The sequence below is a fragment of the Myotis brandtii genome, unplaced genomic scaffold, assembly GCF_000412655.1.
Source record: "Myotis brandtii unplaced genomic scaffold, ASM41265v1 scaffold754, whole genome shotgun sequence".
Lineage (NCBI taxonomy): Eukaryota > Metazoa > Chordata > Mammalia > Chiroptera > Vespertilionidae > Myotis > Myotis brandtii.
The window spans coordinates 489170-502670 of NW_005371012.1; the positions used below are offsets into that span (position 1 = coordinate 489170).

A 13501-nucleotide genomic window follows, 5' to 3' on the forward strand; every position below is an offset into this window, starting at 1 on the left:
TGCTTCCAGGAACAGCAGGAGATGGGCTGGTCTCGTCCAATTCCCTCGTGTTAGAGACCGACGAGCAGGGAATGGAGGAGGCAGGGATGTGCCCTGGATCACACAGGGGCCCTGTCCACTGTGGCCAGGCCACCCTCCCCAACCTCCCCTCGTCCCCATCCCCCCCCTCACTGACCTCCTCCTGCCTCCCACCACCTCCAGCTGCACCCTGCACCCTTCCTGGCTCCCACCACCTGCACACCTGGCATCTGGCCTTTCCCGGGGCCTTCCCAAGACAGAGCCTACACTGGGCTGGCTCCCTCCACACACCCTCCACCACAGCTGTCCCTGCGCCTTTGAGAGTCTGCTCCCTCCACCTAGGAACTCCTCTCTCAAACGTCACCTCCTCCAAGAAGTCCTCCCCTGGAGCATGCACACCACCCCCAAGCAGATGTGGGCTCTCCCTCCCTAAAATCCCTGCGGTGCTTTAGCTCAGTCCTGGGACCAGTCAGTCCTCCCCTGGCTCTTTAGGATGCGGGCCGAGACCTTGAACAGCGAGAGGTCTGTGGGCGGCTGCTGGCCTGCCCCGGGCTGGGCACCGGTGCCCGATAATGATGTGGGTGGCCTTGGACGGCACTGTGCTCGGTGCTTAGCGGGCATAATCGCATTTACTTCTGCTGTCGGGGCTCTTCGCTCCTTTTCATGGACGAGAAAACTGAGGCCCCAAGGCAATGGTGGGGTGGAGCTGGGATGAGAACCCGGGACCATCCGTGTCTCCGGACAGGACTGGAGCAGAGGTAGAGAGGGGAAGCCTCTGGGGCTCCCAGGAGAGGTTTCCTGAGAAGCATGCGCAGGGATCAGCGTGCCCTGTCTTCCTCTGGATGGTCAGGATGCGATGCCCAGACCCCGAGGCAGCAGCCTCATGGGAGGTGGGGGGCAGCTGGCCTGGGGGCAGACCCTCTCCCTAAGGCTTGGCCGAGTCCCCGAGCAACCACTCCTGGGTCGCCCCTCTGGGCTGGCTGTTGGGGAAACAGCAGGTTCCCTTAACTGTCCAGGTGGCTTTGCACTGGGGCTTCTGACCCTCACAGCTGGAGTTTCTCAGCTGCTCCACGTCCCAGTGACACCGACACCCTCATCGCTGGTCCCGGTTTCGTCTGGCCCCAGCCCTGGCCAGAGCCTGGGTACTGTCCCCGCAAGGGGCCCCGAGGACAAGCTGGGGAGTCAGCCTGTGGTGTTTCCCAGGAAAGCGAGGCCCAGCGGGCGACCTCGGACACAGGCGGCTGAGAGCTTTAGGGACTCGGATGGGCTGCGGGCGTGGTGTGGTCCTCAGGTGACGTCTCCTCTCTCCTCCGTAGCCCACGTGGATCCCGCATTGCACCAGGCTCGGCAGACGTTTTCCGTAAAGAGCCAGTCACACACAGGCCCTGTGGGCCTCATACGGCTGCTGCTGCAAATTCTTTTGTCTTTCTTCTAACCCTTTAAAATGTCCAAATGTCCAACCACTCTTACTAACCACTCTTACTAACCACTCCTACTCACCCTCTTACTCACAGGCGCGCAAAGCGGGCCAGACTCGCTCACCTGGAAACCCTCCTGGAACTGGTCGGCCACGCTCAGCAGGTCAGCCTCTGGGACGGCAGGAAGTTCCCCGTGTTTCCCCCCCAGACACCACCCCAGATGTTCCCAACATGGTGTCCAGCTGGGACGAGGACAGAGACGAGGTGGCAAAGAGATAACGGCCGTGGACTGTGGCCTTGGATGGACTTGGACTCGAATCCTTGCTTTGCCTCAGTGTCCTCATCTGTGCAATGGGATAATGCCAGCACCGGCCTCAGGGCAGCCGTGAGGACTGAACACCCTGGGGCCTCCTCGGTGAGGCTGCGTGCCCCGAGGTGCCTGATGCCCAGGAGCCTGACACTCCCTACCTCTGTGGGTCTCAGTTTCCCCCCAAGTGGCTAATGCACAGCTCTCCATGCACCCTCCACCCGCAGGACCCCTTCCCGCCTCCAGGATTTGAAGTGAGAACATCCCTGCACACATGTGTCCTGTCCTGAGAGCTGTCCCAGCTGGGAGCTGCCCAGAGCACACACGCAGCACTGAGGGAGCCTGGCGGGGGCTGAGCCCCACCTGCCCATGGGGTTCACCGCTTCCTTGGCGTCACTGGCAGAGAGAACACCACAGCCCAGGCTCCAGGCCCTACAAGGCCCTCTGGAGGTGCTGGGGACACGCTGGGGAGGGGGACGAGCTCTCCTCTGCCCACTGCCTCCCCTCAGGTTCCCTGTGGACACTCTGACCACAGCCAGCCCCACCTGGGGGGCAGGGTACCGGGGAGGGGACTGGGCATCTCCTGGCAGGACCCGAAAGGCTCGTCAGAAGCCTCCGTTCCCACATCAGGGAGGCGCGTCTCAGGACCCACACCTGTTAGGCACCCACGTCGAGCTGGGCACTGTGGGAGCATGGCCACCCTTACCCTGTGAGGCAGCCCCGCTCACCGCCTTTCCTGGGGGCTCCCCCAAGTTGCCAGGGGAAGCAGCTTGCCAAGGCCCCAGCATGGATGAGGCAGCGTTAGAACCAGGACCTCTGGCTCAAAGCCCTTGACTTGCCCCTGCTGCCCAGCACCACCCCGTGCGGCATCCGCCTGGATGCCTCCAGCGACAGAAGGCTCACTACCTCCAAACAGCTCTTGTCACTGCAGGAGCTCTGCGTCAGCTGCCTTTTCCTCAGATGGAGCCCAAACCACTTCCGGGAAAGCCCCTCTGGGGTGAGTCACTCATCCCCTCCAGCTCACGTTTCCGTGGCCGCCTCTGTGCCAGGTGCTGCGCAAGCACCTTGGTTAACCCGACGAGGCATGTTCCTCTCGCGCACGGACGAGCTCCTTTACTAGTCCCCATGCCCCCTCCCCTCACTCCAGGCCTGTTGACCGTGGTCCCCAAACACGCCAGCCTCTCCCCAACTTTCAGGAGCACCTGCTGCTCCCTGGGCCCCCACAGTGGGGACGTGCACGTGGGTCCTGCCTCTCCCACAGACGTGGAGAGGCTTCCACAAGTCAGGGCCAGTTTGGTTAAATGTGTGTGTTCAACGACCACCTGAGCGAGGGCTGCGGAGTTAGCAAATGGAAAGCTCACGGGTGTCCTGCACCATGAAGAGAACCAGCCCGCACTGCCAGTTCCCATGGCCCCTGAAGGTCAGGGGCGCATGGACAGTGGCCAGAGACCTAGAAGACTGTGAGAGCCCAGTGTGGACCAGGTGAGTGGGCAGAGATGCTGGGCCTGTACCAACTCCACCTGCCACTTTCTCTCCCAAAAGAGCCCCCCCCCCAACGCCTATCCCTGTTCCCCCCCTTTCCTCTCATCAGTATCAGCCATGACCTGGAAATTCACAGGCTCAGGGGACAGGCCTGGAGGGCCCCAAGCCTCTGTGCCCGGAGCCTGTTGGCCTGGGATATGGGATATGCGAGTTGGGGACCCTGTAAGTCCTTCCTTCTCTCTGCACTGCACTGTCCCAGCCCTAGAACAATGGGGTCAGAGTGTACCCCAAAGCTCAGAAATCAGCAAAGGGCACGGGGTGGGGCATTGGCTGCTGCAGCCCCGGGGTCCTCGGCACAGACTCCTCCCAGGCTGAGCCCTAGTGCTCTAGAGGGGGAGTGGGGGGTGAGGTCCCCACACCCTGAGCTGCAGGAGCCAGGTCTGCACTTGGACACGCCTTGCAGCCACTCCAGGCTTGTCCGGGAGCCAAGGGGGCGAGTTGGCAGCACACAAGCCTGGGCCAGGCTCCGAGATGGGACAAGAGACAAGGATGGGCAGGAGAGGGAGTAGCCCCCAGGGTGGGGACCATGGAGCAGCAGAGACAGAAATAACCGCAGGGAACAAACAAGCATCACCATGCAACGGACTCCGTGCGAGTGCGGCAAGCATGTGCCTGGGCCATGTGTGTATGTGCGCAGGAGTGGGGGGGCGTGCACGGGCCGCAGCTGAACGCCTGTCCTGACAGCGGGAGGTGAGGCGAGGCGACTCCTCCCCTCAGCCACTCTGCGGTTCCTCTCCACGGGAACACGTCCACACTGGCCACTGGAGCCACAGCGGACGGCCCAGGCCCTGCCCAATTCTAGGATGTTCTCCCATGTTAGCTCACTCACTCCCACCCTCACAGGCAGGTGGGGAGACTTGCCCTCGGCCCACAGCAGCGCTGGGCCCCTCCAGAGCCTGGGGCATCCCCAGCACCACAATGCCCGCATCTGGTGGTCAACAGAGGGCTAAGTCAGCTCACGTGATGGGTCTGCTTCGTCTGGGACAGGCACGCTTTCTGCCTTTGCCCCTCATGGGAATCTCAGCTCCACAGGACGGACTGTGGAAGCCCTGCTGTGCACTCACACTCAGCGGGGCACCTGCGCCAGGCAGACACTGAAGACGCGAGTGGGGTGGTGAGTGGAGCTGTCCCTCAGTGCCCGGCTCCCGGCAGGCAGGTCCCTTCCTCTGGGGCCCTTTCCTCGTCTGAAGGTGGGAACACCACCACCTAGCTTCAGGGTCGATGCGAGAAATAAGCGTAAAGAACCCAGCGCAGACCCTGGTGTCGTAGCAAACAAAACTGGGGGTGAGGGGCCTCATGGGGGCCTCCTGATAGAGACTGAACTCAGAAGCTGGCTCCAGGAGAGACCGAGAAAGCCGAGGCACACGAGGCTTCAGCGTTCCAGGGGGAAGGCGGTGGCATCTCTGCGCCAGCCTTCCAGCTGAATGCAGACTGGGGGGCTTAAACACTGCAGCCATCAATCAGCAGGCATAGTTCAGTCTGGAACCCTCTCAACTCCCCGCTGGGGGCGCCTGTTGAGAAAGACAGGAACCCAAGAAGGGATTAGACGGCTCAGGACAGAAGGGACTGAGTTTTGCCTGGTGTCCTTCAGGGCGGCTGTGCCAGCCCTGGGCTCAGAGTCCCCCCTGCCTGCACGTCTGTCAGGGACTGCAGCACTGGGAAGCTGGGACAGTGAAAACACGAGGCTTGATGACTTGGGTTGGGGCCAAATTTCTCTGAGGACTTTGCAAGAAATGAAGGACAGAGGAAAAAAAAGAAGTGAACGCCTTGCATGAGCACCAGGCCACAGTTAAGCTCCCGAAGGCGCCACGTCAACACCAGTGCCCCTAAGTGTCCCTTCGAACACAGCTCAGCCTATAATGGTGCCACACGGACAGCAAGCCGGCACCCGGTAAGCAGGTGTAACGCTGCTCACCCCGCACCTCCCCCGCGCCCTTCGCCGTCCCAGAAGCTGCCAGTTTATTCGCTACCAGGATGTTATATAACAGCCACTCCGCTACGTGTACCTGCAATGGCCCCTCAGGGAGACCCTCAGACGAGGGGCCCGCAAGAGGGCATCAACTTGCTATTCGGTGTATGAAGTCAGGGTCCCTGAGACCAAATCCTTCATCCGCCTCCTCCAGACACACCTGGACCTCACGGAGACATGGAGCTTTGGTAAAGGAAAGAGTCAGAATCTTGTAGACTGAAAGTGAATTCATTAATGGTAAGAGCAGCCACTTTTTTACTACATAGCAGGCAGATAATCTCATGTAAGCCTGGCAACCACCCTACCCCGTGGACACAACTTCCCACTTACAGGCACGGAGACTGCATACAGGAGGCCATGGAGCCGAACGAAGTGAGCACCTGACACGGCTTGGGCGATGCTGTGCCCTTTTCAGCCAAGTCTGTCCCTCAGAAGCCCATCGCCCCAGCAATGCCAGCGCCAATGCCAATGTGCACTTGTGCACACAATCACACACGCTTGTCTGCCAGGGCTGCCAGCGGGGCTCTTGCAACAAACGCTTTTCGTCTCTCTGGGTGGGCCCCAAGCACGGCACTCATGCCTGCCTGTGGCGACTTCATCAGAGGCTCTGGGAAGAGGCCCGAGGTCCTGGCTGTGGAAATCTCCGAAATGGGCCCGAAGGAACCTCCTGTCCCACATGGTCTGGCCTGAGGATGGAGCCACATACACTGGACATCAAGACAGGGGAGTCTGTCCCTGGAGGAGCAGCGGCAGAGCAGTCACGGAGGTGAGGAGACGGCACTGGTGAGCTCTTCCTCCCGGGGCCATCTGGGTCAGCCTCGCTGCTTCACTAGAGAGGAACGCTGCCCAGGAGCTGGGGAGGCAGGTCCTGAGGCCCCAGGGACAGGAGCCACAGTGCTTGAGGACACGGCGTCAGCGGCACAAACCTGCCGCCCTGGCAGCCCGGTGGGCAGCCCCTGGCAAGCGACACTGGCTCTTTCCTGAAGGGCTGTCAGAGAGGCTAGAAATAACCGCACACACTGGGCCCGGCAGAGGGAAGTGCAGAAAAGCGCAGCTGCTCATTGTTCTGACTTTAAGTCTACCCCAGGCCCTCTCCTAAGCTGCGACCCAGAAGAGAAGTCGCCCAAGGATCCCCGATTTGCCGTGGGCAGGGGAGTGTCAATGCGCTTGTTGCAGAAAGCCTAGTGCCCTACGGGGCCTGCCCTCTGCCGAGGACTAGAAAACCACCGGCTCCATGTGTCTTTGGGTTCCAGCTCTTAAGGCCAAAACATTAAGAAAGGCCAAGGGGTTTGTTTTAGGAAAGATCATATTCATCAAATGCGGTGCCCTGACTTGCTGGCTGGAAACAGACAGGCTCCGTTTGATGCCGACAAGAGGCCCAGAAATGGCGACTCTGCCAGGCCCGTCTTCCTGTACTGACATCGGAAGGGCTGGGCAGCCAAGGAAAGTGTGGCCCGTGACACCAAGGACGGGTTTAAGCAGCAGCCAACACCTTCTTTTTCAATGTGTATTAAGTCATTCGTTTATTTCTCAAGATGTGCACACTCAAGTATTAAGTTGGCCAGGACAACTCATGGCTCCTAGGTATGTACAAGTCCTTCCGTGGCTCGGGTTACAAACAACTTCATAGCTAGTGCACCACACACACAAGATAAAACAGGAAGCCTAAAAACCCCAAGCCACTCCGAGAAAGATGAGGGAGGGAGGAGGGGGGTACTGGTGTAGCGTCCTGTGGGGATCGATGCACAGGAGGGAAGAACACAGAGGGCGGAGGCCAGCCAGCTCAGAGGGTCAGCAGCGGTTCCGGGGCCGTCAGGGGACTGAGTTCAACAGGTCCTTCAGGAAGCTCTCTGGGTCGGTGATTTCTGATAGGAGGCCTGGAAACAGAGGCAGAGGCTGTTAGGAGCAGGACCGCATGGCCCCAGCCCATGAGTCATGGCTGCCGCATCCTCGAAGAGAACACACTGTACTCCAACAAGTTCTGACAGCTGCGGCTGGAGGCTTGGCCATGAATGGGGCGAGAGTCACGGCGCCGTGTTCTGGAAGAGGAGGCTGTTTGTCTGAGGGTGGCACAGGGGCAGAGGCTGGCCCACCATCTCCCTGGAGCGGTTCTAAGCCTGGTCCGTGGACCACAGTGTAAATGGAAAGGAGGTATCCACAGCCCTCCCTGCATTCTCAAAAGGACCTGGACTGGGAAAGGTGCACACCACCGCCCTGGAGGGCCGGAGGACCGAGAAGGGGACAGGCCCGGGCTCATCGGCGCTTTAGCCACCAGCCCCGGGCCTTGAGCAGGCTGCCTATGCTCAGCACCTCCGTTCCTTCGACTATCACACAGGGACAGTGACGAGTCCTGCTTCATCACTGTGGGGATGACGTCAGGCATGTATGTGGAAGTGCCAGTGACAGAAGGTGCTCAATCAGCATCAGGTCCCCCGCTGCCCCTGCCGCTCCCTCCCGGCAGCATGCAAACGGGAATCCTCTCCCCAGCTCTGCGCAATGCAGGGAAGGGTGGCACCATCTCATGTTGGTTTTGGGAGGTGTTTCTGTCCTTGAATTCAATAGAGTATGCCTAATGTTCTGAGATTTTCTACCAGTTTAAACAAAGTAATGATGTCACACTGTGAAAACAGGACCTCCGAGTGAAGGCCAGAGCCTCCCTGCACTCCCCTGCTTCGGGCTGCGGTGCTGCCATCAGTCCCGGGGATGATGCAAAGCCCTGAACTGAGCTGACCACCTTCCTTGCCTGGCCCACCCCCTCCTCTTATTCAGACTCTTACGTTCACACTGACAGTCTTGGTTTACTAGTACATTCACCAGACCCCTGGGTGACAAACACAGTGCTCGGCCCCGAGGATACAAATACATAGGCTACCTCGTATCTGTAGGAGTCACTTCCTGGGAAGAAGGCAGGGAGAGTGGCTAAGGTAGGAAGTCAAGGCTGGAGGATGCAGGTGGGAGCACCTGGTGAAGTTAACAAAAGGAACCTCGGGTAGGAGGGCTAGCACGTGACCTCTGATAACGGAGGGCACCCACAAAGGCCATCCCAGTGCACAGCTCCCACCAAGGCCACCGCAAAGGACAAAATGCAAGCCCTAGGCTTTAGGGCAGCGGTTCTCAACCTGTGGGTCGCGAACAATGAAAATACATCCTGCATATCAAGATATTTACATTACGATTCATAACAGTAGCAAAATTACAGTTATGAAGTAGCAACGAAAATAATTTTATGTTTGGAGGTTACCACAACGTGAGGAACTGTATTAAAGGGTCGCGGCATTAGGAAGGTGAGAACCACTGCTTTAGGGGAACTCCATCAGTTGGGGCCGAGCTGGGAGGAAAGAGAAATTCACACAGAGCATCATTCCAAACCCTTGAGAGTTTAGTTCCCAGAGGACAAAGACAAACAGAAAAATATCAATGGGATCGGGGAAATGTTTCCCCGCTTCTGTACACGTCACAGCATTCCCACAATGAACGTCAGGGGAAAATAACATAAGCTCACGAGAGTCAGGCTGGTGTGGACCCTCTGCTTCGGCCCCGGGAGCCCTACACTGGACAGACAGCAGTGGCAAGGGCTGTAAGGCAACAGCGCCCACAGCCCGAGAGGGCACCAAGATCTGTGATCTGAGGTGTATTTCCCCAGGGAGCGGCCCACGTCACCTCCCCCTGTGGTCACCTGATGCTTGGTTATGAAATCCAAGCAACTTTTAATGTATGTGCAATTAAAATACATGTCTATTGTATAAGGATTCTGTACACAGGAAAGACAATGAACTTCACGTTTACTAGCTGAGGGATAAGGACTGTCTGAGGATGTCTCATATGACAAGAGCTCAAAGTGTTGCCCTATTCTTACAGTCACAGATGCTCTTTGCTCTGGTGTTTTGATGATCACCATTTAAGAATCAGAGTTGAACTTTTCTGCATCTCCCCAGGGGCAGCTGTGACATCAGAGGCAGGAGAAAGACAGGGAAGCTCCACGGTCTTTCCCTGAACTGTCAGGAAAAGCCAGGAATAACAAGGGGGCTCTACCAATGTGCAGCACAGATTAACTGTAGACGCAGTTAATCTCCAGCGCCTCTGTTACCCCCTCTGCAAAGTGGGGATGACCACAGGCCTACCTCACCCAGGGCTGCCTTGCAGACAGGGAAATGCAGCGGGCAGCCCAGTGCAGAGCTGCTGCTCTCATTATCAGTGCTTCCAGATCTTTTAGTGGCCGACAGGCGAGTTCTCACCTGTGTTATCTGACATGTGAAGATATAAGCTATGGCCAGCCCCACTAAGACAAACCAGTTTTGCTGCAGAAGATCTTTTGAGAGACAGAACCTTGACACTGACCAGCCACGTCGAGGAACTCCAAGAAGGTCTCCACTGGCATGAACTCCTCCTGGAAGGTCTTCAGGACTTTGTCAGCAGCTTCGCAGATAGGCATGTCGTTGTGGCGGATGTATTCCGCCAGGGAGCAGGACCAGCCTCCCTCCGTGTTGCTGGTAGGCACCTTCTACAAGAACCAACAGGAGACAGGCCGGGGGGTGAGAGGGGATGACTTCATGCCTCAAGTCAGGCAGCCACGTCAGCCCGTGAAAGGAGAGACCTCCTGTGTACATCAGAGTTTTCCCTGGAGGATGTGTTTTGCTGCCAGGAACAATAAACTTCACTTCACTCCTCTCACAGCCCCTTTATTACGCTGGGTCACTTGAACCTACAAGCTACAACAAGCGACTGCATTCTTTCCTCCCCACACGTCACACCTGCATTTCCCAAAGAAAACAGACTCATCAAGATGCCTTAATTGAGCTGTTTCGTTCAGATTATGAAAGGAGCCACCCAAACCCTGATTCCTTCCAGGCAGAGAGGAGTGTAAGCTGGGCTGGAAGAAGTCATACTCAACAGGGCAACGGAGTTATCGAAACTGGGGGGACAAGAGCACACAAAGGTGACTTGGGAGGAAGATTTTCCTGCAGAAGCAGGTCTACAGCAGGCCCCAGACCAGGTGGTGGAGTGAGCACAGACACGCAAGGGTCTAGGCTGGTGTAAATCCCTCCCACAGTGGGTGCGCTGGTTTCTTGGGAGAGGCCGGTGCAGGAGCAGCCACCTGTCGGCTGAGGCAGGGTCAGAGCCAGCAACACATCAACTGACACCCTGGCAGACACTCAGACACTGCTGAGCCTCCAATGGCATCCTTACCTTAAACATGTTGTAAATGAGATCGACGAGGGCCCAGAAGAGAAGGGAGGAGCGATAGGCAGAGTAGTCCTTCACTGTCTTGTCCGTCAGCCTGGAAAGAACATCCCACTGCATGTCATGCAGGCCCTGGAAGGGTCCTCACAGGACAGGGCAGAGCAGGGGGGAGCAAGGGGAGAGTCACAGTAATCTGGGGGTCACTCAGTTCTAGCCACTGTCTGTCTCAGTGGGCAAGACCTTCTGAAGCCAGTGGTTTATTTACTACAAAAACGTTCCCTGAAATAGTCAGCTTTAGCACGGACTGTCTTCCAAATCAGGGTAAATCAGAAGAAAGGGAGACACAGTTGCGACATGACAACCGAAAGGCGACTGCCTGAAGGAGAGGCCAAGGACTCACATGTTGCTGTGTGCAACCCCCATGAGCTCCAGCCTTGATGGGACCTAGCAGATGAGGTAGGAAACAAGGCCCTCCTCAGTCTAGAACTGTTAGTCAGCAGACCTAAAGCCACCACACACAGCAATTTGTCAACACGTGCTGTGTTGAAAGCGGCGAGCTGGTGGAAAAGTGGCGATGAGCAATGGTAACATCCAGGATGGAGGACACAACCGCCCAACACCTCCCAATGCCGGGATAATCCTGAGCGAGCTGCTCGCCACACCTTAGTTTCTACCAAGTATCGCCTGCCCCTACTTAATCCCATGATGCAGCAGAGGATTAAGGACCAGCCTGTCCCTCAGAACATGCGGCTATGTGCGACCACGTCCACTGCCTCCTCGGCAGGCACTGCCGGTGAGGAATGGTTACCCAGGTGCAGCCACTGTGAAACACGGAAAGACTAGACTCCTCTCTGCAGAGGGAGTGACGTATCGGGGCTAGAATTGGTTTCCAGCACCCAAATCTACAAAAGGTATTGTCTGCAAACTGGTTTCACGTCTGTAGTAAGTAAAGGGTAGTTGAACCCTTGTGATGGGGATGCTATATACCTCAGAACACGATGTACAGAGTCCATAACTAAAGGGACTAGAATTCAGTATTAGAGTGTGTGTGTGTGTGTGTGTGTGTGTGTGTGTGTAAGAATCATAAAAGTCAGACAAGCACAGATGTTACTTATCATAGAAGCTAAAACTATAGCATATGGGCCTCAGGTAAAGGGACAGTGTCCCATGGGACAGGCCATCATACTTAAGAGTCGGTAAATATAAATTCTTTAAAAGTAAAGTAATAATAAAAGGAGAATTCCATTTGCTGAAATATGCTTCCTGAACCTTCCCTCCACCCGATGCACTTTCTCCCTTGCCTGCCAGCTTGAGGATGCCACAGCCTAAAGGGAAAACCACTGTGAGGTGGGCCTGCGGATGAGGCCGATGACCCATTTCTCTGTAAACAACATGAAGAGAAAGTCCTAGGCTTAAGCACTTGCAAGTCCCAGGCAGAGGACCTTTCTCTTCGAATGTAAAACATGCAGAAGAGGTCAACCATCTTGTGCAGATGCCTAGAGCCACATTCTTGTGTGTCTGCCACTGCCTCCCACTCCATAATGAACAGAGCCTGCGCCAGTGACACTGCCCCAGCCAGCAAGATGACACCCTCTAAATCCTCCCAGCCGAGGCCTCTCCCCGGAGGGTGTCTCAATACTGTGCTAATGCCCAGCTCCTCCCCCAGTCTGTTTCAGGAGCACCCCGCTCACGCCCCCACATCACACCAAGTCTGGTCCTTCTCTGTGACTGTTTTGCCTTGGTAAGCAGGAATCTTGAATAACCCTGCCCAACTTAATTATTTAAGGCTGATTAGTAAAGGTGACTAAACTGCTATAGAGAAAATGGCAACTCCTGAGTATAGCTCGCACTGGATTGCCTAATTAAGCTGTGACCAAATCGGCTTTTCCTTAACCGCCTGGGACAGTAATGAATTCCAGTCTCCTAATTGAAAGCAAAACAGCTCCTATGGGCTCAGATTTCACACCTGCCATTGAGAGCTTGTGCCCAGTAAATGCCACTTTATGTGCTAGGGAAGCAGGCCAGCCTGGCTTATCAACAACTTGGTATCCGCCAGATCTGACTTGTGATTCTGGCGGCTAGTTAACTATGAATGCTTCGGTCTCCCGGGGAACACTGGAAGTGATATGCCTGGAATGGGGGCAGGGGTTAGATAGGAATCTAACAAGACTCGCCCCTTCTGCTCCACAACAAGAAGCTGATGCTGGCCTGACTCAACAGAGCTCCAACTCAGCCTCCCTGCGGGCGTGAGGCCTGACTAGCAACCCTTGGTAAATCAGAGCTGTTGGAAGTAAAGATACCAAGTGTGCCAATTCAGGCACCGGGCTGTTTCCACTTGGCCTGTCACTGTCAGGGGCCTGAAGGTCCCCCTCGGCCTACAAATGTGGAAATGTTCCCTCGGATCCAGCAAAAGCAAACTGCCAAAGACAGACCGCCCAGAAGGGAAGATTTTCCTCCAGTGGCAGAAGCAAGCTGACACACTCGCCCCTACTCTGCAGCACAGGGCAGGCAGAGACTGCACAAGCCACTGAGAGCCAAGAGTGGTGCCCACGGAGTCCACTGAGGGTGGGGCAATCCATGTGGGCATCTCAAGGGCTTCCTTGGAAATGTTTCTCTCAGGACACCTCCCATGTAACCCAAATCACAGCACAAGGTCATGAAAACAAAGACCACTTCCTGCTTTGGGAGGTGCCCACATTAACAGGAGAGAAAGAAGAGCTGTGGAACATGGCAAGGTCAGGACAGGAACACGACCAAGGAGGGAGATGACAAGCTTTTAATGATCAGAAAAGAAACTCCCCAACTGCAGCCATGCGGAGGCTTTCCTAGTTTATGCCAGACCAGCCGCCTGGGAAGCCTGTCACCTGTCTGAGCCCCGGAGGCCCAAATTCTCCTCCTCATCCCGTGACTGGCTGGCTTCCTCTAGAAATTTTGCACAGAGATATGCCTGGCTCTGCCTCTTTAGTGGCTGAACACCAGACCCAAGGTGGGCAGGCACCTGCCAGCCATCGGGCCTAGACTTGGGGTCACAGACGGAGAGGGGTCAGGACCAATGACTGAGTCAAA

The 13501-nt window shown here is 56.6% G+C and overlaps 1 protein-coding gene across 9 annotated transcripts in view; it reads right to left on the reverse strand.

Annotated features, from left to right (window-relative positions):
- Positions 1-6750: 6750 nt before the first annotated feature.
- Positions 6751-13501, reverse strand: part of UBR4 (ubiquitin protein ligase E3 component n-recognin 4) — a 77877-nt gene continuing 71126 nt past the window's right edge. For all 9 annotated transcript variants that reach the window (XM_014530647.1, XM_014530653.1, XM_014530654.1 and 6 more), the window contains 3 exons: positions 10442-10532; positions 9593-9755; positions 6751-7131 (listed from right to left, as the gene is read on the reverse strand). In XM_014530647.1, coding sequence (XP_014386133.1) covers positions 7067-7131; positions 9593-9755; positions 10442-10532 — 319 coding nt within the window. In that variant the 3' untranslated portion in view covers positions 6751-7066. The remainder of the gene's footprint in view (positions 7132-9592; positions 9756-10441; positions 10533-13501) is intronic.